The 23,449-nt window shown below is 32.2% G+C and overlaps 1 protein-coding gene across 1 annotated transcript; it reads left to right on the forward strand.

The window, feature by feature from the left end:
• Positions 1-545: 545 nt before the first annotated feature.
• On the forward strand, positions 546-22,381 carry LOC129926180 (galectin-6-like). Its single transcript, XM_056028553.1, has 5 exons — positions 546-637; positions 2,858-2,900; positions 3,703-3,785; positions 18,154-18,373; positions 21,874-22,381. The coding sequence occupies exons 2-5, from the start codon at positions 2,889-2,891 to the stop codon at positions 21,973-21,975; spliced, it is 417 nt and encodes a 138-aa protein (XP_055884528.1). The 5' UTR covers positions 546-637; positions 2,858-2,888; the 3' UTR covers positions 21,976-22,381.
• Positions 22,382-23,449: the final 1,068 nt, after the last annotated feature.

The raw sequence follows: 23,449 nt of genomic DNA on the forward strand, positions 1-23,449 counted from the left end.
TTTTTCAAGATCTTCTCACAATCTAATTGTTATAAATACAAGTGGAATCAAGGCCGACCTTAGGGCTCTGCAACCTATGCCCCACACTTTCTTAGTATCCGCGCTAATTCTAGTTGTAAATTATTAAATTAAACCATTTTTTAGCTTATAACAGGGTTCTCTCGGCCTGGAGCTCCTGAAAATCTCATGAAATTGTAAAGTATACGAAAAAGTCATGAGAATGTACTAAAATGATTGAAATATCCTCAAAAGCTCATAACAATATTCTCCAAAATATACACAATTGTCATGCAAAGAATTTGTTTTCTAACAAAAAATCTTAATTTTCACTTATTATCCTTATCCCTAACCAGACTAGGCCCCTCGCAATCCGTTTCGCATAGGGCCCCGCACTCTGTAGGGCCTGCCCTGAGTGGAATAATTTTTTTTTCTTTCTTAGCATTTCATTGTATGACCCCATATTTCATTTAGAACAAGGAAGTGTAACAAACCTTTATCTCCCTTCCGATAAAATGCAACTTAAAAGAAAATACAAATCAATAAGACCTCCAGCAAAGAATTATCATGCACACGTTGCTTTTAACATTAAGTCTGCGTTGTACAAAGGACAAAGGTAGCCGTCACATGACTTAGTAAGGTAAATATAAACAAGTCTATTCATTTAAATTTAGTTAATATTTTTTTTAAATCTATCGATTAAAACTTTATATCAGGAACTATAAAATAGAAAATCAATCTCATGGACAAAAATGTTTGAACTTATAAGAACAACAACAAAAGTTGTTTTGTTTTCCCAATCTCGTTGGCGGTCCATATATACATCAGATGTGTTGTTTTTTTACATAGAAAGATTTGCAACTTTTATAGAACAAAAAGCGGATGGCCGTTGTCTTCCAGATTTTTTCTATTTTTCTTAGACACTTTTGTTAAAAAAGTTCTAAAAAATAATTTAAAATTCGTCCGCCCCGCGGGATTGATGCTATCGCCGACCCCATCAAGTCGGCCAACATATTAGAAAAGGGGGGGGGGGGCGAAATAATGTAAAATAGGTTGAAATATAACTAATTAGTATATTTTATTAACATAAGTAATACATTCTAACAAATTGTGTGATTTCTATACTAAAATTTTTCCAACCCCAAATTCGGGGGAAGGTGGTTCGACCGAGGGGGGGGGGTGGTGATCGCCCCTACCTCCCCCCCCCCAAACGATCCGCCAGTGGTTCTTTTCGACGATAATTGTTTACTTTATTTTTGTTGTACACATGAAAATACAAGATGTAGTCCAGTGATTCCCAAAATGGTCTATATTGACCCCTAGGGGTCAACGAAGACTTCCAAGGGGTCTACAAAAGTGAAAAAATAAATCGGGGGTGTATGAGATGTCCATGGTGGTCTACGATTATAGATTTCATTCAAGCAGGTTGTGACTTTAATTTTTACATCCCATTAATGTAATTCTTTCATACACTAATACATCATTTGTACCTTAGTTAATCCTTTAAATAGTTATCCTGATATTTAAACAAAAAATTGTTGTATTTAATTTCAATATGTATTTAAATAGCTTAATTTTGTCTACTTGTAACTAATATTTAACAAATCGAAATGTAGACTGTACAGCCTTGATTTTTTAAAATGGGATTCATTCATTCCTTGTCAAATAAGCGGTTGACTAAATGTCTTTTTTAAGACGATATGAAACCAATTACGCTGGATGATCATATGAGACAATGCCACACTGACAAAAATAGATAAAGATTTGAAAAACTTTCGAACACTCACAGATAAAGTTCACAATAAACCACCAAAATCTCCTCCACATCATATAGAGAAGATGATGGTTATTTGAGCGTCTTACAAGATCTCTTGACTTATAGCCAAATACGGAAAACAGCAAAGGTCTAACATTGATTTTATACCAGCCGTTGTACACCTACATCTGAAAGTATTAAAAGAATTTTTTTAAGCAACACTACTGTTCAGGAATGAGTTATAAAATTAGAAGTTTCTTATGTAATTCTTTTCAAACGACATATATAGTTAAGAATCAACGGTGACATATGTATGACAGGGTGTATCGCTGTGTGCTATAAACTGCCGTCTCTTATTTTTCGTTAGGGTTGACCCACAAAACCTTTCCCATGTTTGGGCATAGCTGCAAAGCAGCAGAGGTTTGAGTTCTGTTTCCCTTCTGCTAGGTAGGCAGCAAGCCAAAAGTTTAATGCATTAGGCTCCAGTTATTTGCTTCGCCCCTTCTCATGTTAATGAAAACAGTTCCGCAGATTCAATATTTGAGCCACACATGAATGATCAAGAAATATACGAGAAACTGCTCTTACATATTCAATGTCGTTTTAATTGGTTTAAATTTGAATTTTATCAATAAAAAAAGATATGTCTTTATAACTAAATATGTAATTTTAAATTAATTTTTCAACTCTTTAACTCACTACAGTTAGAAATTTGAAAGTTAAGCAGGGGGTCTACCGAAAACCAGAAAACATGGCAAGGGGTCTAAGAAACAAAAAAGTTTGGGAACCACTGATGTAGTCTATTCATTTAATTATGTAATAAAATAAACCTTCAAATTTATGCATCTATTTTAGAGGCCCCCGAAAGGGGAAAATACGATATTACTTTACGTGTGGCCTGTCTATCCGTCTGTCCCGTTTAGATCTCATAAACTAGAAAATATAGTGAAAATCTGACATCACAATATTTTAGATCATGACTGGTGAAACTTAAAAAAAATACTTGTGCTTGATTGCTGAAGTACAAGTGTCGTTGTGTATTTTATAACTTTAAATAAGTATATCCTGAAATACCTAAATTAATGATAATATATTTTTATTTAGAAACGTTGGCTGCCAATAATTGAAGTACAAAATGGGTCAGACTGTAAGTAAAATTAATTAAATTATTTGTTTAGATAAATGTTTCAAAGATTTAACTTAAATAACTTTCTCTAAAAAAAAAGTTTTGTTAGACTTTTTTTGATTTACTGATAAATTATTCTACATACATGTAAGATAATGCAAGGTTAATAATCTAGGGGATGTAGCTGTTTTGATAGTTAAAGTGCTAGATCGGCCAATACTGTTTGCGGGATATTGTGTATAACTGTGTATTGTCAAACTAGGCGTTTTGTGTTGTTTTTTTTTAAACAACGTCATAAATAAATGTGTTTGAGTGGCTCTGATGAAAATACAGTGCTATTAAAGACAGCTTGGTTCATTGTACAGTAATGTCACATAAATCAAAATCGTTTTCTTAGTGTGTAATAGAGAAAAAGGTTTGGACTAGGATGTAATAACTTATAATATCCATGTGTCTGGAGGTACCTTTAAGACGTACTAGTTAGTCAAACAATTACTTGATATATTTATCCGATAAAAATAGCTATTCACAACAATGAAATCCATTAGATGTTTCTGTTAACAAATCAAAAAGGGGTTAATAAATGTTATTAGTTGTCTATTTACTTCAATAGCTGGGGTAGAGTTATCATTAATAAGTTATACATTCCATTTTTAATCTCCATCAACAAAAAATACAACGCCTTAGGCGTATCATTACATTTTAAATGTCATGTCTTAATTTCTTAAAAGTTAAAAAATAAATAAATAAAGCTCTTATTAATAGCACAGTTGTGATTCAAATGTATTGCGATTTATTCCTATTCCTGTTTTGAATTTCCCAGTTTTCTCTGCCATATAGACAAGATATTGGCAGAGATTTTGATGGTCTCAGAATTCAAGCGACACCGAAGGTGAATGCTAGGTTGTGAGTAGATCTTTGTTACTATCTGTGTTTAAAGGATTGTATTAATCGTCTTATCATTTTATGTTTTATCATTGAAAGCTCAATTTTACATTATCTTATTTCCTATATAATAAAGATGTTACTTCTAAAGAAGATAATGGGTGACTTCAATCTACCTGACATAAATAGGAAAATATTAAACTTAGACAACACCAAAAACCTTAAGGACACAAATAAGCTATTTAAAGAAACAACACAATTTAAGTTTAAATCATTATTAAAAAATAGAATAAACAATAATTAGATCTCTTCTTAACCAACAGACCCAGATTAATGGTAAAATATGATGTCTGGAATATCTGACAATGATATTGCTAGAATACACAGATAATAGCAGTAACCAATACAAAAAAGTTCTTACTCTGAAACAAATGCTACCTAACAAAACTAAATCAAGCTGCATTAAACTTTCAACAAACAATGTTATCAGATTAAGTCATAAACCAACCAGCTGGTGACTTTTGGAATTTCATTAAAAGCTATCTTCAAAACATTATAGTATTAAAATATACCAACTTAATACTCATCAAACAGAAATAAATAAATGCTGGTTTAATATCTATATTATAAAGTAGAATGTGAGGTGTAAGTATGTATGTATGTATGTATGTCTGTATGTATGTATGTATGTTACTTCTAGGCATCAAAACTGCTTGACCAATCTTGATAAAACTAAGGAGAACTGTTCCTTGGGTACTAACTTAGACCGTAGTGTATGTATTGTAGCCCTAAAACAAACTTAAGACCCTCAAAAAAAAAAGTTATCCCACTCTATTACAGCTATAGTATTTTATGGATCTAGGCCATGGTTAACAATGTTGACATGAGAAAAGATAGAAAGGATTTAGACCTAGATCTCATTTTAAGAAATACACTTTGCGCACATAGTTTTTTACTTTGACACATGAAAATACAAAAGAAGATCCATTGATTTCATTATGTAATAAAATTAACCTTCAATTGTGTGTTTCAAAAGCATTTCTTAACATAAATTAGTTCCTGATATTTGTGACTACACATTTCCTGGCGAACATTCTTTCGTTAGACATTACTAATTGGTTACACATTAACACATCTCTCTACTGAGTCTATTCCTAGGTCTAGGTCTAAAACTCTTATTGAACTCTAAGATGATAAAACTTCTTTTCGCAAAGATAGTTTTGTACTTTAACACATAAACATACTAATTATTGTCCATTCATTTGATATTTTAATCAATTTAACATTCAAATTTGTTTTTCTAAAGCATTTTTAATACATTCGTTCGCTGTTTGCTAAAGCTGTTTAGCCGTGTTGAGATAGGCCTATATTCATTCATGAAAAAAAGGTCACGCATGCTCAACACAGAATGAACTCTATAAAAGCCAATTTTTAACTCTAGATAAGTGTAGATTTAGATCTATGTCTACCTCAAGATCTACTTTATACTTTAACACATGAACATACAAAATTAAGTCTATTCATCTAAAATTTTAATCAAATATATGTAGGCCTACAAGCAAATGTTTTAATTTGAAAAAAATGGATTTAAGCCTATTAGCTATTTTTATTTGATAGATTCATTCACACTATTTTTACATTGACATATTCGCTTTACTTATTACATTATTGTTTCGTTTAATTGTGACTATATCGACAGTAATGCGCAAATAAAGACCCGCGGGTCGCGGTTAACATATGTCTAGTATAAGTTATAGAAACTTTGCTAACAGAATAAAAACGTTTACAGGAAATAAAAAAAAATTAATCTGAAAGAGTTTATAAAAAACATATTAAATAAAACCCCTACCCAAAAGTAAGCAGACAGCTGCAGAGTGAATACATAAGCAACGTAATATCTAAGGATAACAACAAAAAACCTATGGTCATATTTGAAGTCTAAGAAACTGGAAACAACAGGCATTGCGCCATTAAAAAGAAGACATTTTAAAAACATAGTGATTAATAAAAGTAAAGCTAACATCCTAAATAAATACTTTGCAAAAGCATTTCAGACGACAAAGACAAAGACATTATTTAATTTGAACTCTGTTGACAACATGGCAGATATAGAAGTACAAGAAAGGGGATCCAAAAACTATTAGACAACATTAAATCGATAAAAGCATCTAGACGTGATGGTATTCCAGCTAGATTACTCAAAGAACTGAGCCCCAGTGTTCAAAATACTTTTTCAAGATTCTGTTTACCGAGTGAATAGAAAAAAAGCAAAAATCAGACCCTTTTTGAAAAAGGAGAAAAATCTAACCCAGAAAACTACAGACCAGTATCAATATTAAGTAACCAGTATCCATTGTAAAAACCTAGAACTGATGATATATACTTCATAGGCCACTCAGACTCACATTATAAACTTTCTCAATATCGGCATGGCTTTAGGAAATATAGATCATTTTAAACATAATTCATAGGACTAATTGATTATTTTTCAAAAGATTTAGATATAGTCTCCGTCTTTTGACAAAGTTCAACACCATAGCTTGCTTAGAAATTAAATATTGTTATAATCCTATTGGCGGCGCAATAGGGTTACCTGTAGGTTCAGTTGACACTCAGGCAAATCACTCAAGACAGGACAGCGAGTAGATCATGAAGACGGTTCTGGTGGAGTCCCCAAGTGTTACGTACGAGTCCATGAAGAGATAGAGACAGTAGAATTTAGTACGGTGATGTACAGTGTAGCATTTTTAGTGGTTGATGTGTTGCCAATGATGCAGTATGGGCTGTTATCTATTTGACCATTATTAAAGTACCAAAGCTCATTTTTTCAAGTTCTTGATGTGTTGATGTGTTGTGTGTTTAGCAGTGTTTACAGAACGCCTGAGTAGGGGTGAGAGAAGATCGTAACAATATTTTGGCATTGTTGGTTATAACAATGGATTCAGGATTTCTTATAGAGAGAGAACAAACTATAATAATAAATGGCTCTAAATTAACAACAATAACAGTAAACTCAGGTGTACCTCAAAGAACAGTCTTAGGTCCAATACTATTTTTAATTTACATAAACGGTTTACCATAATGCATACTTGCAAACGATTGCATATTATATAGAACAATAAAAAAAAATCGAAATACAGATGTTTTACAAAGCGAAGTAAAAATGGTAACCAGATTAGAACATGTTTTTCCACCCAAAAAAATGTCAGTTATTAAGAGTAACAAAAGATTAAAACAAATAAATTCCACTTATCTTATTCATGACCAGTAACACAGACTAAAAACGCAAAACACAATTGAATGGTTTGCCTTAGCCAGCAAGGAAAACCAGAGATTTGGCAGAATTTAAGTCAGGGGTTAGCATGCATGATTAGAGGAATGGAGAAATATGGTAGACATATCTTGTTTAGTGCCCCAATAGTCTAACAGACTGGGAGATAGGTGATGGTGAATTTACATGCGAACCTTTCCTAAATAATGTATTATGACTGGAACAACCTTTTTTTTATTTTTTTTGTAAATGGACCTCATTTTAACGCTCAATGCAACACACGTGAATTAGTGCATCTGTTACAATGAAATTTCATGCGCGCTTTCACTTTCATTCTTTCTCTCTCTCTCTCTCTCTCTGTCTCCCAATCTCTGAAACCCCCATTTTGTTTGTTTTTTAACCCGAGAATCATAATTTCTCTGACATAGACTTTTGACTTGATTAGGAAAGAATCGCTTCATAATGCACCCCCAACACATACTATATTTTGTAGCACTTTCACTTAAACGCTTCAAACACATCCACCCCCCGCCACTAACAAAAAACAAAAAGAAAGTCATAGTCCTTCGTACACTCTATGCCTTTTTTCTTCGGCGTCCTCCATTCAATCTTTATTATACTTCAACCGTGAAACCCCCTTGTTTTTTTTTGTTTTTTTTCTATACCTTTAATCTTAATGCAAGCAATGTATGGTATTAGACAGCACACACATTTCTTTATACCATCAGTTAAAAAAAAATTTCATTTTTCAACCGGTGCGTATTCTACCATTTATTTGTCACGTGACAATGTCAGTCCGGATTCCGGTTGCTATCGATATATCTTTATTGCATGAAAGAGATAGAAAAAAAGCGCTGTGATGAACGTGGATTTCTTACATACGATATTTTGTACTGCCATTTTCTTCAATTTAATGAGGTGCAGTTTTTTTTTCGAAATAAGTCGAATACAAACTCATAGGCGATTTTGTTTTTAGAAAGAAAAAGTGAAATAAATTTCGTCAGTTAACAATTTCTTCGTTAGCAATAATAAAGAAATAAGAAAACATTTCTACACAAAATTTACAGCTTAACACTTTACTTTGGTTAACCCGAACGCATTAAAGAATTATTGACGAAAATGTATTTCTTTAAATTCAGATCTCGTTCTTTGTAAGATTTGTAAAAAAAAATATGAAAAAATGCATGCATTATTTTTTTAGTCTATTCTGAAAAGGACGTGGGAATAAAGTAAGACAAATTAAAAATAAGTAGACTTAGGAAAAGGTTGAAAAGCTTACTTAAAAGGAAAAGAATGATATACAGGAAGTACTTTTTTGTGCAATTTTTAGCGGACCCCGAAAATGGAAAAGACGCTATTAATTTTGTGTGGCCTGTCTGTGCGTCCGTCCCTTTCAGATCTCGTAAACTAGAAAAGTTAGGGAAAATTCGACATCATGATATTTTAGACCATTCAAAGTTCTGTTGCAACGGCTATTTTTTTTTTTTTCTGAAAGCGAAAAATTTAGTTTTTTAAATCACTTATGCAAGCAGTTTTTTCATAAAAATACACCACTTTTACAACTATTCACTATTTATAGTAACAAACACCTGAGCCTCTTTGTTAGGGGAAACATCAATTTACCGTATTTGGACACATTTATGCAAACGGTGGTACATTTTTTGTCAAACTTTTTTTTTATTTCTATTGTTAAGTTATATAAGTTCTTTTATACTATATTTACAAACAAAAAAAAAGTATTTTTTTTAAAAAGAAAACATCTATTTAGTATGCATATAAGTCAGACATAATTTAAAACAACAATAAATGAGTAGTTTTTCATATTATCGGGTGATTCAAAACTATAGAGCACCAAAACAAAGAAAACAAAATTACAAAGAGAGTTTGTGTTGACACACAAACTCAGAGGCGGCCCCCGTGGGAGAAGGATTACTGTTGGATCCGCATATTCGCTGGTAGACTGAGGATGGCATCGAGCAGGGTATGAAACCGAGACCGTAGAGATAATCAGTTCTGCGCGCTAACCGCACGACCAGGTATTGCTCTTAATCTAATGACAAACTGGTTACAAACTAATAGCCTGCTATTGATAATATACCTACACATTACGGAATGACAATTACCGGATATGTACAATATGTCAGAAGAGCGATTTTAGATAATCTTTTAGTATTGTGCATTTTCATTTAGGCCTAAATGGAACTAGAATGAGGATGTAGATCTACCTAAATTAAATTTTGCACTCTCAATATCTAGATCTACTAGATCTAGATCTAAAATACATATTTGGGATAATGTAGATGTAATTTAGATAAGATTTATATAAAAAAAACACTAGATAATCAATTAATAGACTAATTGCAAAATCTAAATATTAAAATAGTATATTAGTTTTAGTATTTTATAACATTGCAATATTGACATATTGACAATCTAGACTTTAGAAAAAAAATCTACACTTTAAGCCTATAAATTAAAATTATAGATCTTGATCTAGTCTAAATCATGGCTGTCTGGTAGTGCGGTTTGCGCGCAGGACTGTCGTTTGGATTCATCGATGGTCCCAGGTTCAAACCCTGCCCGCTCCCATGCCCCGTCTTCCTATGGGAGGTTTGGACTACAACTCTGAAGGAACATCCGAAACATGTAAAACAACAAACATTCTAAACTAGAACAAGAAATTCTAGATCTAGATTCTATAATGATTTTAATTAGAACTTAAATCTAAATCTAGTTTTAAAAATCTAGCTCTAGTAAGAAAAAAAATCAAGATCTAGTGTAAAAAATCTAGCTCTAGTGTACAAAAAAATCTAGATCTAGTAAAAAAAATCTAAATTAGATCGAAATCTATTATGTCTTTTTAAATTGCGAGTCACATTACGAGGTTTAATAAACATTACTATACCGAGTTGTTTTAGCATTTTAAGAATTTATTCCATATGACGTCAAAGAAAAAAATCCACTACGTCACACGACCTAGTTAGACTAAAAATGTCATCTATACGAGCAGCTTTTAGAGTGTTCCTAGACATTGGTGCACCGAGTGAGATCTTTTAGCATTTCATTTAAAGAATTAACTCCATATGACGTCAAAAGGAAAAAGATTCCATTACGTCACACGTCCTAGTTAGACTAAAAATGCCATCTATACGAGCAGCTTCTCGTGGGTTCATGGACATTGGTGCACCGAGTGAGTTCGTTAGCATTTCATTTGATGGGCTAGTTAGACTTAATATATATATATATATATATATATATATATATATATATATATATATATATATATATATATATATATATATATATATATATATATATATATATATATATATATAAAAGGATTAAAGACGATTTTTTTTGTTTTGTCTGTCAGTTTGTCTGTTCGTTATGTTAATAGCAAGAAAAAAGAGACTAAAAGCTATTGAAAATCTGATTAAAGTTAATTTCACTTCCGAAACATCGAATTAGTTTTAAGTTTCTGTTATAGATTGTCCGGATGTTTATATATTTATAGTGAGAAAAAAATAAGAATTCCAGATTAATCAAATGCCGTTAATTAAATTTCTGGGATGGTCTGTTATGAAAATTAGATTTATCATAGCCTTATGGAGATTTTATCAAACCATACTTTGGTGTTTGGAAGTTTTTTTCCTTAAAAATCAAAGCATAATATTAACGATGATTAGATTTTTTAACGTTTTAGATAAAAAGTTTAATGTAGTGTAAGAGCGAAGTGCGATTTTACATAAATAGAGTTAAACTATTTTTCATAAAAAAACAAATTTTCGTAAATGAGAAAATTATTTGTTTTATTTATTAGAAGAGGGATTATTAGCGTTATTAAATTTTTCAGATAAAATTCGGATCATTTTTGGCCACGATTTGTAAGAAAATTAAGGTAATGTAGGTCGATTTCTTTTGCAAAACAAAATTGCGAACATTCTTTATCGATTAAACAACTTTTATTATGTTTTGGCAAGAAAATTAACTGTAAAATAAGTATAAAAATTGATTTTCAATAATCGTTTCTAGTAAATTACTTTCTTATTTTAAAATCCTGAATAACCTATTGTCGATATTTTTGAAAAAAAAAATTATTATTTGACATAAATTTGTTTTTTATAAAACAATATCCGGAACAACTTTATAGTTAATGAAATATAAATCAGTATAGATATTTTTATTTAGCATTTATATGCTATTTACATTAAAAAACCGGAACAATATATTAAAGATCATGTGTTTCTTGCAACATTTAAGCATGGAAATAAAATCTAATATAACTTAGAAGAGCAAACAAATATTCATTGGCATTGATTTGTTTTTCACAAAACATTTGGAACAATCTATTATTGATACTTTAAACTATTGCAATATTTCTGAATGAAAAATTAAAGGTTAAATCAGATTTACAATAGCCTCTAGTATTATTTGTTAATCTAATCGTGACAGCCAGACCGACCAACAGACAAAACGCACAGAAATAATCTTCTTTTTTTCGGATGGGGGCACTAAACAAAAAATAAATGAAATCTGATTTTTTTTTTAAATTTAAGGAATTGGTTTAGCACAATGGCATGTTGCGACGTTACGCTACAGCACGAAAGTCGCTGCATAAAAAGTCCATTTTAAAAAATGTGCGTGATATTTACATACTAAGTGCTTTATTAGCCTTTATAAACAAACAGAAATGTTTTCTTTTAATTTTAGCAGCTGGTTGACCAGAAAAAACATCTTTAACTATTATTTATATTTGTTGTAAACATTTCCTGTACATTTTAAAAATATATTTGACTTAGTGATACTGAAAATACACAGAAATTGTCCATCTTTGTTAGCATATTGTAACATTGCCTCCCTTACATTTACGTATTTGTGGTAATTGTCGTAATTGCGAGTCCTCCTCCTTTTGACTTCCCACTATTAATTGTTCTGCCTGCTCTATGAACGTAAAATTTATCGAGATCAACAGAAGAGTCGGGTATCGTATAATTGAGCCATGTTTCAGTGAAACATATTAAGGAAACCAAAAATAGATTGCTTAAATGATTTCCGCCCAGTAGCACTAACACCTATTGTTATGAAATGTTTTGAAAAATATATCCTTAAACAAGTTGTAGCAAAAGTCAATAACAGCCTAGACCCTCACCAATTTGCATACAAAGCAGCTAGAGGAACTGAGGATGCCATTCTATTGCTTTTGGACCAGCTTTATAAGCATCTCGATATACCCAAAACATATGCACGAGTCTTCTTCGTAGATTTCTCCTCGGCTTTCAATACCATACAGACACATCTAATGATAAACAAACTGAGTAACTTAAATGTAAGCCCTTACTTACAAGCATGGGTTCTAAACTTTTTAACCCAACGGCCCCAGTATGTTAAAGTCAACAACACCAAATCGTCAACTCGAGTACTATGTACGGGTGCTCCACAAGGTTGTGTACTTTCTCCTGTGCTATACACTCTTTACACTAATGACATAAGAAGCATATATGACTCAGTTAAACTCATTAAATTCGCTGATGATACTGCCGTAGTCGTTCTTATTTCAGGAGACGAAACTCAGTATCGAAGCTCGATAGAAGAGTTTACAAACTGGTGCAATGACAACTTTCTAGAACTGAATTTTACAAAAACTAAAGAACTTATAATAGATTTTAGAAAGAAAAAACAAACTATACGTGAACTGCAAATAAACACTACATCTATAGAACAAGTAAAGGCATATAAATATCTAGGCGTTATCATCAACAACAAGCTTTCATGGGAAGACCACCTTGGAACTCTGACAAAGAAAACAGCCTAGCGACTCTTTTTTCTATACAAACTCAACAGTTTTAAATTAAACAAGAAGATCCTTGAGGCATTTTACGGCGCGACTGTACAAAATCTGCTAACATACGGAATAAGTTGTTGACAAGGCAACGCCTCATCTAAACTGTTGCAACGTCTAGAAAACATCATTAAAAAAGCATCAAAAATTACACTCACAACATTACCACATTTAAAGGAACTTTTTGAACAAACGTGCCTAAGAAAAATCGAAAAAATCTTGGAAGACAATGGCCACCCGCTCCATCAGAACTACGCCAGGTCGACGCGAAGTGGGCGACTGCTGTCAATCAAAACAAGAACGGAGCGGTACAAAAACTCGTTCGTACCTCACTCGGTCAGACTCTATCACCGCCACTCATTGATCAGGGAACATGAAATGCACCAAGATACCTGTGTGTCGTCGCTGAATGAACTCTTTATGTTGTCTGTTGTATTTATTTGTATTTTTCTGTTGTGTTGTCTTTATATGTGGAAGGAGTACATCTGTGGATCAATAAAGCAGTCTCAGTCTTAGTCTTAGTCTTAATTGTTTTAGAATTGGTGTATTTTTATGAAAAAATCGCTTGCATAATTAATTTTATAAATTAAACGGTTTGCTTTTAGAAAACCAAAAGTAGCCGTTGCACCTAAACTTTTCAAGCCGGATTTTATGATGAAATAATACTTTTCATATCTTTTCTAGTTTTCGAGATCTAAGTGTGACAGACGGACAGACGGACATTTTGCACAAACCTAATAGCGGCTTTTTCCACTTACGGGGGCCGCTAAAAATGATTTTTATTTTACGAAAATATTTTATTCTTAGGAATCAGAGATTGGCTCTACACAAAATAATTAGATCAATTAGATATTCATGAAGACATCAGTAAGACCAGGTTCACATCTAACTTTACTTTCACCTAACCTTTGGTCTGCTGGACCGCTGGGGCACCACACAAGATCTGTGAACCTTTTTTTCTCCGTTATTTTCTGTCATTTGTCTTTGTTAGAATTTCATTTTGATAATATTGAAATCTTTTTACCTGCCTGGGTGGACCACTTCGGTGGCCGATTTTAAGTATGTGTTTCCACAGAAACTGTCTTTGTAACCTTGTTTTAAATGCTTTATTTGTAGACTTTGGCCTTTTGGGGAAATACTGAAAACAATGTCTGTAAATTTTGGCACTGGAAATTTATGCATCGGAAATGTAGACAACAGAAATTTAGGAAACCGGAAATTTAGGCACCAATAAATAAAATTTAGTTACTTTTGGATAAGTCAGAAAACTAGGATTGGGAAAATTAGCCACTAGTGACCTTAATTTTGAAAACAATTAAAACTTTTAACTTGTATTTTATCCTTAGACTATGGGTTAAAAAATGCCAACCCTAATGATTTCTGTTTTTTCATGAAACTTAAGGAAAGCTGAAAAAAAAAGAAAAAAAAAAGACAATCATGAGTATGAGAAAATGGGGGGGGAAGAGTCAAGTTTGAAGGTAGGGTAGTAAATGTAATCAAAACAGCCCTATTCAACTATAAAGCAAACAATTATGATGATAGATACATAGTCGGATCGGGAAGTGTTGACAATAAAAATAATTGTAATCTCCACATCTACTTTAGGACGTGGGTGTGTATAAGGGGGTGTTGTATTCTTGAAAGGTTAGGGTTCGGGCTTTAAAATGTTTATGTTGATGATCAACACATTGACCTCATTTCTTATGAAGTAGTCGCCTATGTAAGGGATCCTGATTCATTGTTAAGAACTGTCATATTCATCATATCAGCTTTACACATTTCTGCTTGCTATTAACAGAATAAATATTGAAATGGAAGGATTGGGACTATAAATATGTTGATGATCGACACGCTGACCTTTTTTTTTTTTTGAGGTAGCTGCCTGTGTGAGCCTGATTTATTGTTTTATTAAAAACCGTCAAGATAATTCTAATTGTATATATATTTTTTTTTTACATATTTTTACACTCACACAAAAGATCTTCCACAAAGGATTACCAATTTTTGCCGACCTCCAAAAAGCAAAGTGAAATCTAATTTTTAAATCAACTATGCAAGCATTTTTTTCATAAAATACACCATTTTTACAATTATTCACTAGTAATAGTAACAAACATGGAAGACTATTTAGTAAAGGAGATGACCATTTAACATATTTGTAGCACATTTATGCAAACGGTTTTAGATTTTCGTGCCTAAGAAAAATCGAAAAAATCTTGGAAGACAACGGCCACCCGCTCCATCAGAACTACGCCAGGTCGTCGCGAAGTGGGCGACTGCTGTCAATCAAAACAAGAACGGAGCGGTACAAAAACTCGTTCGTACCTCACTCGGTCAGACTCTATCACCGCCACTCATTGATCAGGGAACATGAAATGCACCAAGATACCTGTGTGTCGTCGCTGAATGAACTCTTTATGTTGTCTGTTGTATTTATGTGTATTTTTCTGTTGTGTTGTCTTTATATGAGAAACGAGTCCTTGTAATCACAACAAATTTCCGTAAGGATCAATAAAGCAGTCTTAGTCATTTTTTTTTCTAAAATAGTATTATTTTTAGTTAAGTTATATTAGTTAAGTAATATCAATCTTACAAACTACCTATATTTGAAAAAAATATTTTCTAAGAGGAAAAATATATTTAAATCACAAACAAGTGGAATATAATTTAAAACAATTAATAAGAATGGATATGCGTATGCATTCGAACTGCATAGCATAGCGCCATTATAAGAACGCTCAACTAAAAGAAAAAGTTTTATTTGTTGAGGTTTTGATTTAAAGTTTTCCCGTTATAAAACAATTAAATATGTTAAATAATCATTTAACAACATCAATTAGGCAAGGTTGACATTTAGCTTCACCTTCACCCGTCCCTTAGTCTGAAGTACCATTGTCTACCGTCTTTCTCCTTTTCCTGTCCCTTGCCTTTGAAACAATTTCATTCACTGTCTTCCCATCGCTTTCTCTGTCTTCCTCTTCATCTTCTACCTTGTACTGTTTCCTGAAAAAAGGTCTTTGCGAGCCCTGAGGACCTTGTGATATGGCCATAGAGTTAAGAGTTTTTTTGATAATGGTTTGCAAGTCATCGTTGGGTCTAATCGCTGTATTAGTCATGTTTTTTTGTTGTGGCTCTTCCGCGGTGCCGCAACAATCAATACAGTTAGTCGACACAGATGTTGACCAACAAATATGTTTAATAATCTAGAAGGGAACAGTCAGATGCCAGCTATGTCCGTAAGGATACTTCTTATTCCTGCTGCCCTTATGAAAAACGTGTTCTTGATAGTGTCGACTAGAGCGTTCTACTTTTTAAATATATATCACGTCATTCCGTCACTAAGTCAAACTTTCCCCCTTATTCCCGAAACAAAATAACTAAATCCTAATCATGTCGTAACAACTAATCTCTTCATTCGTGATGCGGTCTTTGTAAGTGACACGTAGGATTTAACTATATCTTCATAACAATCAGTTCATCGAATACATGTGAATATTAACAATGTAATAATAATAACATTAATAAATCTCCTTATCCTGTCGTATAAAGTGGTTAGTCGAACTAACAATACAACAGCATGTCTCTTCTACTTGTGTCGACAGAGATAGTGTTGTAGCTGTTAAGAGTTTGTAGTTCATAGTTTCTGATTTTCTTTCTGGAAATATTGAAACCTGCCTTTTATCTACCTAAGCGGATGGGGGCCGATTTTGAGTTAGTGTTTCCACACAAACTACAAACTTTCTTAGTAACCTTGTTTTTAAATTAATATAAAGAGACGGAGATTAAAATTAATTGGAATATAATTACTATGATATAAATAATAAATATATACTCATAATAGCTTATAAATATATATAAACCGAGACCTATCGTTATAGCGATAACAATCGTTTGTCTAGTTTAAACCTTTAAGTGACACGCACAATTCTTATAGTTCTCCTCTCTTCACGCACTCCAACTTAAAGGTGTAGATGTAAACTTGTTCGTGAAATTACTAAATGAGTCTTAAGACTACACACTGAGGTAAACGGTAAGGGATCGACATAGTACAAAAGGTAATAAACTGAAAGTCTGGGGATTATAACAAATGGCTCGAAATATTATAAAACTTGCTTCAAAAACACATTTCAGTTAAAATCATCCTAATAATAAAAGTAATAGAAATAATAATACATGTGAAACGAGGGTCTTTAAATGTCACAGGGCAGTGAAAAAAAAGTTAAGAAAGCAATTTTTTTTAATGATTTTGTATTTGAAACCATTTTTTATTCGAACGGTTTCTTTTTTTGGATCATTCTATAGAACTAACACAAATGTTGGTGGACCTGAAAACGGAGGAATGGGGCTCATATCTTCGCGGAAACTGTAAAAAATCTTTTTGATTAACGATAGAGAAGACAGGGTTGATTTGGAACCTCAAAATTATTACCACCCCACAACTTACCAATTTCAAAAGATACAGGCCCCTTCAAAAAGAAGGGTGTTTTATTTATCGATTCAACTATCTAGTATTATAATCTTTTGCTTTATAGTTGAGGAGCGAAAAGGGGGGGTTGTTTTGATGAAATGCACTACTCTACTTCCAAACTTTACGTCTAATTTGGATTTATAAGTTTCTGAATTTATTTTTGAGAGATAAAATTAACAATTAATCTAAGTATTTAGATAAGCTACTAATTATTTACACAAATTGCTTAATTGTCAATACAAAAAAAAATCACCTGCCAACCTAAGAAGTAGGAGGTAGAGATGAAGCGGGGAATCTTCCTAATTGAGGTCGCTGTTAAAGAGAGTCTAATTTTCATGTGCTTATATGTTTCTGCCTTGAGAAAAAGTATCCAATATACCAGTGACTAAATTTTCGTTCAATGAATATCTGATGCCTAAATAACCAGTTGTCTAAATTTCCAAGTGCCTAAATTTCCAGGTGCTTTAATGTCAGGGGCCTAAATAACCACTGCCTAAATTTTCATTGCCTAAATTTCTTAGATTCACTGTAAATAGAAAGGTTTAATAGAAAGTTGTAGTTTTCCCGAATACCAGTCATCAGAGTGCGATTCTCTCACAACCGATTCTTAGTGAACACCTAGGAGGAAAAAGGAACCTAGGTACGAAATTTCAGACGATAATATAATCAATAAATCAGTGGGTGCTATTCTACGTTTAAATTTATAGACATAGTTATCAGTGTAGCTGAGATGGATATTTTGGCTTAATATTAAACAGGTTTCGAATGTGTTAATTGCAATTTTTTTTTATTTCCGACCTTTCTATTTCAGTTTTTACGTTAAATTTTTCGGTGCAAAGAGTGACCAAGATGCAAGTTTTGAGTTTTGTGCAAGTTTTAAGTTTAGTTTCGAAGAGAAAAAGACTGTTTGTTCCATCAAGAAGTCGAACAGCTTTTTTAAAAACAATGTTAAAGATATTTATAGCTTTCCTTTCAAGATCTCCACTGAATTTCAAATGAAATTTAAAAGAAAGAACGACAGAAAGTTACAGGTAAATATATTTACATGGATATTATTACATCATTAAATTGTTTATTTCATATTTTTCATGCTTTTCATATATTCAACTCTACTTATAAAAATATACAAAATTAATTTCAATGTTAATATGTTTCCTACAGTCGACAGACTTGCTTTTTTTTCAATTTACCCCATTCTAGGAATGGTTTGTGACAAGAAATCTGAGCTATGTAAAATATAATATGGCGGAGGTCTGAAAAATCTCCGACATAATAACGTGTTTTTTTATTTCCTACATAATATTATTAAAAGTTTATTTATGTCTCATTTTGATTATGACCTCCATCCCCTATCAAGCCTATTGAGTGTCTTTCATAAAACTATATGTTCTATTAATAATGTCATCACCTTTTAAAAAATAAAACTATATTAGGGAAAAGATACAAAATAACTGAAGCAGATTATCAAACCTAACATGTGAAATCTGAAATTGACAGTCAGTCAACTTAAAACTGGCAAAACTAAACGGGCATTAAGTCAATAACTAATGCAGTGGCGTGAAGTTCCTAAGAACAGACAGAACCAAAAAAGAAGACAGTCTATGGTTATCCACTGTTACCAAAAGTGTCTTCGGATGTCTAACACAAAGGAAGGGCTTTAGAGCTAGTAAATGTGAAAAAACGAAACACATGTTGCTCGTATCGTCTTCCCATAATATCAGAATAAAAGGAAGTCACTTCGTTATTCATTTACCCTAAAACCAAAGCCGTGTAGCGACAGGCGAACAAAGAAGCGAAAAGTATGGTAACTTTGAAAGCCTACCATGCACACAGGAAGCTCAGGTCATATAGTCGTTTATCACTGACACAGAACAGCAGTGGAATTCGAAAGCCACCTGAGCGGCAGAGTAGCCCTAATTAAAAGTACACTGGTCGTCAAAATTTGGGCTAAAAAAAAGTTGCCCAAAAACTGCCTGGTCTATGCAGGATAGTCAACAACAGCTGGGAGAAAAAGACGCAATAAGTAAAAAAAAAGACTAGGATAGTTCCATTTTTATAGGTACATGAAATGTACGCACCTTATCTTATGGTGACACCTCTAAAAGAGTACAAAGACTAGCTGCACTTGTAGTTAGAAAGCTAGAACTGGTAAAACATAGATTGAACAGCACTGAGTGCGTCTCGGCTAGAAGACAAAGGTAAAGTGTTTAAAAGTAAATCTGGATATTAATTCTTCTAAACAAGTGATACAAGGAAGCACGCTATGAAGCTGAAGTCAGCTTAAGTATAAAAAATGTGGGTAACCATCAGAACCTTTTGTAGTACCCAACAGGGTAGAGTTTTAACATCTACGCTGTTCAGCACCATGCTTTCAGCTACACTGACAGATACATTAAGGATTTTTAATAGCGACAGAATATTTTTTTTTAAATTCGAAATGACGGAGGTTATTGAACCTTAGGGGTCTCAAAGCAAGCCAAAAACAAATCAGCACCTAATATGGAATAATTACCTAATTACAACTATGACTGCTCCCAAATTAAACTGCAGATCATTGCATATTAAGAACATGAATGGATTTCGGTTTCACAAAAAAGACGTAGATTATTTACATGCCTACCCCATGGAAAAACCTTACTCAGATCTAACAATCAAAATAAGTACAGAAAATCAATGCATCGGATAGAGTGATATATTTTAAAATTAACTAACGGAAACTAACAAACGAGATTGATGTGCGCATCACCAATACCACTGCGTTATGTGGTAGTCTAAAAAAGGGTCGTTCGGAATATTCTCCTTTCGACGTTGTTGAACGCCTCTGAAACTGACGGTAGTTAGATGACATGCAAATAAGCTGAAACATTTCCACATGATTTTTATAAAAAATATTAAAATAAAGTGGCAAGTTAAGGTAGCCTGCATACTAGTCCTTCAAAGAGCGAGGCTGTTTAGCAACCACATAACTTCGATGTTATGTCTAAAAAATAAACCGCTAACACAGTCCTAATAGTAGGCAGCCGAAAATTTAGAGCCTATACAGGTCTCACAAGCCACATGAGAATAGAAAAATGCAGTGCAAATTCACGAATGTATATATATTTATATGGCTTAACTGAGCTATATTTGTCTCGTTTAGACAAAGAGAATAAATAATGAGTATATGTCAAAACTGCGCGTTTTAAAAGTAGTTCATATTTTAAAACTTACAATGAAAGTGAATTTCGTATCAAAATTCTTTTTTTTTTTACTTTTTAATCAATATTTCATTTAAAGAGTATATTAATTAATACAGTTTATAATGTGCCATTGATACTTTTCCATTGTAACCTGATATGCAAATAGTTTGTTTCAATGCCCGAATCCATCAATGAAGCTTTGGTTATTAAGAAAGAAAACTAGCTCCCCTAGTGTTATATAGTAGATGTCGCTATAAGAATTGTGTAGGCCTAAAAATATAAAAATTAATGTAACATTTGTATTCTTAGTTCAGAAACTTTTTCAGACCACTTATGTTTATTGCATGTAATAAAATAATTTCATCAAATAGACTCCATTAATAGATATAATAATAATACAAGCTAAGTCACTAATTAGCAAAAACTTCAGTTCTGAATGAAAAGTTTAGCAAAAGAATTTAATTGCAGCCGATCCATTGGAAAATACAAAGGCCAAAATATGTGTTTTAGGCGGAATGGGCATTTCATAAAAAGAAATGAGTGCGGGAAATAAGACGTCTACAACTGATGTGACTAAGACGTGTTTGTGCATAATCTATAATAGAAAGTTAAAGGCGTTTAATTGAAGGATAAATAAGACAAAAAAGACATAGAATTGATAGTTCGAAAATTGTGTTACGGGTGAGGTTGGGTTCAAATGGTACAATGGTAGACTGTTCATGTGTGTAGCATGACAGAAAAGAAGACTTCAACTGACGTGGTCTAAGACTTCAACTGACGTGGTCTAAGACTTCAACTGACGTGGTCTAAGACTTCAACTGACGTGGTCTAAGACTTCAACTGACGTGGTCTAAGACTTCAACTGACGTGGTCTAAGACTTCAACTGACGTGGTCTAAGACTTCAACTGACGTGGTCTAAGACTTCAACTGACGTGGTCTAAGACTTCAACTGACGTGGTCTAAGACTTCAACTGACGTGGTCTAAGACTTCAACTGACGTGGTCTAAGACTTCAACTGACGTGGTCTAAGACTTCAACTGACGTGGTCTAAGACTTCAACTGACGTGGTCTAAGACGTGTTCGTGCGCACTCTCTAATAGGATGTTGCAGGCCGTTTGATTTGATAGATGATGAAAGGACAAAAAGAAATAGTGTTGGTGGTGGGGAGGGATGTAATAACAGAGCGGGCTGTTTTATTGACGGGTTTTAACGTGTTTTGGGTAATATAGGTAATTTAAAAATGTTAAAACTGCAGAGTAGCACGGGTATCAGCTAGTGTATATATATATATATATATATATATATATATATATATATGTTTTACATACATCTTTTTTTTTTTACGTTTTAGGTGTTTGTGAATGGTACGGAGTACTTCACTTACGATATTGAAATGGGTATATCTTCTTTCAATGCATATGAGGTTGGTGGAGACCTTGAGAATGGATATTGAGAATATAAATTGAATAGTGTATTAGCAAAGAAGATTCCAAAATATTTATGGAAAGATACGTATGCTTTAAAAAATTCAACAAGATACATTCACATTTTGATAATATTTTAGTAAACATTTTTTTACTTATAAAAAATAAAATAAATACATATTTATTACATTAAAAAATGATAAAATATTGTTGGTAAAATTTTGTTAAATATAATTTATAAATATATTTTTGAGCAAATCATTAATTATGATGAAAATAAGTGCTGAATAAATATCTTTATTTTCATATTGATTAATATGACTCAATATCCAATAATATGTCTGGATACTAGTTTAGGTATAGAATAGTCTTAACTCATTTTAACGAATTATAATAGATATCGATAGATTGTTAGGTAGATATATATATATATATATATATATATATATATAGATAGATAGATAGATAGATAGATAGATAGATAGATAGATAGATAGATAGATTGATAGATAGATAGATAGACAGACAGATAGATAGATAGATAGATAGATAGATAGATAGATAGATAGATAGATAGATAGATAGATAGATAGATAGATAGATAGATAGATAGATAGATAGATAGATAGATAGATAGATAGATAGATAGATAGATAGATAGATAGATCACTTAAAGCTCAATAATATGTCAGGATATTAGTTTATGTATAGAAATGTCGTAACTCTTTTTAACAAATTATAATAGACATTAATAGATAGATAGATAGATAGATAGATGATAGATAGATAGATAGATAGATTGACAGATAGAGCACTTAAAGCTCATTAATATAATATGTCAAGATACTCGTTTAGGTATAGAAATGTCGTAACTATTTTTAACGATTTATAATAGATATCAAAAGATAGATGAAAGATAGATAGATAGACATCCAGAATCAATTGGTGTAATGAACCAGCAAAAAAAAAGATATTGTGGTGAACATATTCAATTCTTTAGAAAATCTATTTAATTGGCATATATTTTCTCATTATTATCTACGAACTATTTGTTAATTTTCCCATGACGTATTTTCCTAAAGCCATGTTGTTATGGAGTAAGGACAAATTAATTGTCCAGGTAGTTGGTAATAATTATAATGCTTTTCTGTGTATTTTTTTAAAGAAGCTTATGTCAACTCATTTTGTCTGATTTGTAAAATGTTTGTATACAGTATTTCTCAGACACCCTATTTCGTGTCAACTAACATTTTGTACAATTATTTTTTTTTTACCAGACAATTCAAGAATAAAAAAAAAAACTATTTAGCTAAATAATTATTGACAATTATTTTGTTTTGTATCTCAAACAAGAGATAGAAATTGTAATTGACTGAAATAGTGGTATAAACTGAATTAGTCCCATTTAAAGATCGCCGAGGTAATTATAAGTATGCATTCTTCTATTTTCATATTCGTTCACTAGCAGAGTGGATAGTATGTCGGCTTGAGGAGGTTTGAACC

Source organism: Biomphalaria glabrata, chromosome 5 (genome assembly GCF_947242115.1).
Source record: "Biomphalaria glabrata chromosome 5, xgBioGlab47.1, whole genome shotgun sequence".
NCBI lineage: Eukaryota > Metazoa > Mollusca > Gastropoda > Planorbidae > Biomphalaria > Biomphalaria glabrata.